This window comes from Nicotiana tomentosiformis, chromosome 12, assembly GCF_000390325.3.
Source record: "Nicotiana tomentosiformis chromosome 12, ASM39032v3, whole genome shotgun sequence".
Taxonomy (NCBI): domain Eukaryota; kingdom Viridiplantae; phylum Streptophyta; class Magnoliopsida; order Solanales; family Solanaceae; genus Nicotiana; species Nicotiana tomentosiformis.
The window spans coordinates 122583913-122588826 of record NC_090823.1 but is presented as its reverse complement, the minus strand read 5'-3'; the positions used below and the strand labels follow the sequence as shown (position 1 = coordinate 122588826).

The 4914-nt window shown below is 29.6% G+C and overlaps 1 protein-coding gene across 1 annotated transcript; it reads right to left on the bottom strand.

Annotated features, from left to right (window-relative positions):
• Positions 1-1221: 1221 nt before the first annotated feature.
• On the bottom strand, positions 1222-2759 carry LOC138903334 (putative protein FAR1-RELATED SEQUENCE 10). The gene is made up of 3 exons (XM_070191282.1): positions 2717-2759; positions 1913-2587; positions 1222-1358 (listed from the first exon to the last, which is right to left on the bottom strand). Exons 1-3 carry the CDS (start codon positions 2757-2759, stop codon positions 1222-1224), a joined length of 855 nt encoding a protein of 284 aa, XP_070047383.1.
• Between the last annotated feature and the right edge of the window lie 2155 nt (positions 2760-4914).

The following is a 4914-nucleotide window of genomic DNA, read 5'->3' as shown; positions in this document are numbered from 1 at the left end:
TATTATAATAAAGAAAAAAAAAAGCAAACTACGGTGAAACAATGCATTATGATCTATGTAATCTTCAAAGCAAAAAACAAGTTGAGAAAAGCAACTACACTAAAATACCTCTTGTCAGTCTCAATACTAATAATTCCAACTCAATTACTAATTCGATTTCTATACTCAATTCGCTTGGCCACTAAAATCAACAATTCTTCCAGTGATGTTTGAAAATTTTGGTTCTCAATGCCACCTCCAAATTGGTTAGTTGAAGCCTGAGTCAACAGTTGTGTGAAGCTAGTGTTTTGATCTCCATATAACTGCATCATTGAATTAAAACGAGTAAAGCAAAAAATCAAATCAAGACCGTTATGTAAATTAAAATATAAATATCTAGTAACAAATTGAAAATTATAACTTGATAGTTTAGAGATTGAACCTCAGAATTTAACCCCAATGATTGTTGCTCATGTTGTTCTGTTGCTCTAGCTTTTAATGTCTTTTGTGGTGCCCGCCTCTTCTTTTGCTCAGTTCTTGGTTTTAATCTTCTGTATCCATTTCGATTACCCTTTTTTCTTAATTGGATCCAAAACTTAATCATTGAATCCCAAAGAAGGGCCAACAAATGTACTAGATTTGGAACAGCTCTTATGGGTACCTTCTGCATATAATTCACTTTAGAGTTTAGTGATCTCAATCCTTGCTTGATACAAATATTTTCTAGCAATTTCTTCAGACTCGGCATCATTTGCAGCTAAAGTCGTAACTGCAAATGATTCTTTCATCAACCTGTTTAAGCGAATAGCCATAGATGAAATTGGTGTTTTCTTCTTATTGTTGTCCTCCTCCAAACCATTCCCTTGTTTAGCATTCTTTGTCCATCTTTTCAAAATATATTGTGCAGGGATATAAGAAAAATCCAAGTCAAGGAACAAAACTTTTAGTGCATGGCAACATAACCAACCCAAAGATTCAAACATAAGACAACTGCAACTTATGGAATTGTCCACAGAATTGAATTGCACTGTCTCAATTTGTCCACCTTCTTCCCTTGAGGATTGTGTATGTGTGACAGGTGCCATTAATTTCAGCATTGATCACCTTTAATTTTTTGGATATCTCCTACAAAAATTCATGTTGAAATCTTGTAAATATAGTTCTTGCGTATAAAGTTGCAACATGCTTTAATAACCCACAATCATCTATTGCAAGTTTAGGTGTTCCTCGACATTTAAAATCTTATGTCGCGTCAATGTCACGCATTTCAGCTGCCCGTTGCTCATAATGATTAACAAATTCAGTTAAACTCATAGTCTTGCAAGCCATTTCTGTAAAGACTCTATTAGTGCTCTCATTCTTCTGAGTTGATTTAATATCTGCAGAGAAAATAGAACGACTAAATGCAGAATACCACTTTTCCCTCAAGTCATATAACCTTTGGAGCCAACTATTACTCCCACAAATTTTTTGCCATACCAACTCAAACTCTGATTCCGACATGCATCTCCATAGGAGTTTATCAAAATATTTTTCTCTAAATCCCGGTTTCCAATAAAGTGGAGGTATATATTCTTTTGGGCATTCCTATTAATATGCGCGCCATTCACACAAACGATGAAAAGTATCAGAAAAAACTTCTTTAATAGCAGCCGCTATTGCAGGAGCTTGATCAGTAAATATAGTTTTGGGTGATATGCCTCCCATTGCCTTAAAAAAAGTGTGGAATAGCCAAACAAAAGAACTAGTTGTTTCATCACTTAAGAATGCACATCCAAAAAAACATTTTTCCAATGATTATTTACGCCCTCAAACGGAGCACAAATCATGTCATATTTATTTGTACGATATGTAGTATCAAAAATCATCACATCTCCAAAACACTCATAATGCAATTTAGATATACTATCTCTCCAGAAAAAGTTGCACATACTTCCATCTTCATCAACTTGAAAAGAGTAAAAAAAGTTTGAATCCTCTGATTGCATATGTATAAAACGATCCACAAGAGTTTGAGCATCTCCATTGTTAATCATACTTCTTTTATGTGCTTGTATGAAGTTATGAGCATCCTGTTCAATAAATCTAGCATTTTCAATACCACCTGCTTCATTTTGAAGGTAACGAACAACTTTTTTGGTGCGAATATCAGCATCTACCATAGAACTGAGAATGTCTTTAGTAGCAGTTGTAAGCTTTCGGCCAGACAATATGAAATGTTTCAAATTTTCCTCGATCATCGGGTGGTTATGCTCATTAGAAAATCCGAAAACTTCCCATATCTCATTTGAAATCTTAAATTTTATGCGAGTCATACGACCACATCTATATTCTAACCTTTGACGTTTTCTTTCTAAATAATTAGAATACAAAGGAGATTGCCCTTCACAAGAACAAAGAAATAAACATCTTGTTAATTCTTTGTTTCTGTTGTAAGTGTTTGCTCCCTTTCGAATACCAAAACCTTTTGCTAAAGCATTGGAATTGTATGCTTCGTATGATTCATCTTCAGAACCAAATTTCATCCCAATCTTAATAACGAAGTCACTGTTGATGTTAGACACATTATGGACGAATGTGGAACAATCTTGATCATTAACAGTATAATCTACAATAATATAATCTAAATTAGAAGTACAATATTTACACATAAATAATAAAAAAATTAAATTACGTTTTCCATTTAAAAAAGTGAGAACTTGAAATTAATAGAGTGTTTAAAGTTCATGTTGCTTACCTTCACCTTCATAATTAATATCTTCAGCAAAGTGATCCTCCATATTTTTTAGCATAAAGTGTATGCTTTCTTCTTCACATGCTAAGAAATAAGATTTTCAATAAAAAATTTTTTTTTATCAAAAAGCAGACCTAGAAATCGTTGATCTTCCTTGATTTTTTCTTTTTTCTTTTCCTTTTTATTGTCCATTAGTTAAGCCTCTAATTAGGAAAAAGAGTAGACCTAAATATTGCCTTTTTTAGCTTATGCTTTAAAATAAGTAAGTAGGAACTTTCTCGTTAACTTTGCAAACCTGTTTAATGGAAGTTTATTTAATGCGTCTTCTGATTGACTTGAAAGTCAACCAACCATTCCTTTTATTTTTTTGCATTTAACTTTATAACAGTTTAAATAACTTTTACACTATTATTTCTGGTTACTAATTTTCCTTTTATAAATAGTTATATGTAATTAAATTTCAAATGATCTAATAGTTGTTGCTTCTTCATATGATTAACAATACTAGCTTTAGTGTGCGTGCGTTGCACGTGTATTTCGCATCAATCAGTATAAAATATATACAAGAAAAATAAATTGGTGTATACATTGAAACAATATCTTCTTAACATATAGAGATGATGAATTTAGTTGAATTAGTTATATAATATTTGTAATTATAATATAAATAAGATATAAATATGCCATGTTGTTGTATATGGTCTAACATCTCTTTGTAATACAAGTAATACAAATTTTGACTATCAATTAGACCAATGATAGTATTATATTAGCTCACAATTTGTCAAAATTGTTATTTTATCAAAATATTATAAACCTTAACTACTGGATATAAATATTTTACCTGATTGTTTATCCGATAAATGCGTCACTACATCCCCAAATATATATTTCTTGAAATTCTAATGGACTAAATAATGCAATTTTTCATAAAACTCTAGTCACCTAACTAGGCCAGTATTCAGGAAGATGTTTTTTAAACAAATTTTCTTAGATCTTTATAAAATGATATTAATTGGTGATAAAATTTATTTTTTGTAACCAAGGTACATAATATTCGGTCATATAGACTCAAGAACCTTTCCAGCTTTGTATCAAAATTAAAAGACAACATAATTCAATTATCTTGTCTTAAATGATATGGCGTTGGTAAATAGAATATGGTTATATGGCATTGATAAATAGAATATGGTACTTGATGTATTTTTGTTGGACAATTAAATCAACGTATAATTGTTGATTTTAAATTCTTAAAAATATTAATTAATTTAAAGGTCCTAAACCTTAGGGAATTAATTAAATAATTTTTTTGGTCTAGTGTAAGCTCTAATTTTAAAAGGATAAAAAGAAACAAACACATTTTGCAAGGGACTTTGTACTTTTAATATATTATCGATTTTTAAGTGTAAGATTTACATGCAGTAAACTTTTAATATTTTTAAAGGTTTTGTAGTACTTTCTACCTAATTCAAATAAGAAAGATTTTAATGCATAAAATTTTAATTCATTTAAACTGTTAAATATTAAAAAACAATTAATTGACTACTCAATAAATTATTTCTTATAGTACTTGACACATATTCCAAGGACGGCAGTTTTTGTTTATTAATAAATGGGGAAAAAACCGTTAGTTTTACAATCATCTATTCTAGGTAAATATTAATTCATTGATAGTAGTATTTAATTAATATTGTAGAATTAAGGAAATATATAATAGGTAATGTATCCCTTGTTAATGAAAGGATATGGGAGAAAACGTGGTAAAAGTATGTTATGTTGGTATTTTATTTTTTTAAGTGATTGATATAAGGTAAAAGTTTAATTGATTTTAAAGTACTAAATATTAGGATTGTCTACCTAGTTTAAATAAGGAAGGATTTAATACATAAAATATAGTAATTAATTTTCAAGTCCTAAATATTAGAAAAATAATTTAAATGACTATTTTGTCTAGTGCAAAAATTAATTTTTAAAGAATAAAAAAGGCAAACGACATTTCGTTAAGGACTTTCGTGTTTTTAATATAGATATAAATGATTAAATTTTTTAATATTTTATCAATATTCCAATGCTTTGCTTAGGACAGAAATTCTTAGGAATCATAATGGGTGGGGAAGCATATTTTAGACGTGGTTTGAATTCTTCAAAGCAATTAGTATCCCAATTATATATCCAGTAATTGCGAGCACGTAGTCGTCAGT

Excerpts from the sequence above, each read along its gene's own strand:
- LOC138903334 (XM_070191282.1), bottom strand. The coding sequence starts at position 2,759 with ATGGAGGATCACTTTGCTGAAGATATTAATTATGAAGGTGAAG. Across the intron at positions 2,588-2,716 it reads TATTAATTATGAAGGTGAAG|ATTATACTGTTAATGATCAA; the intron begins GTAAGCAACATG and ends ATATTATTGTAG. Across the intron at positions 1,359-1,912 it reads TCAAGTTGATGAAGATGGAA|ATATTAAATCAACTCAGAAG; the intron begins GTATGTGCAACT and ends TTTTCTCTGCAG.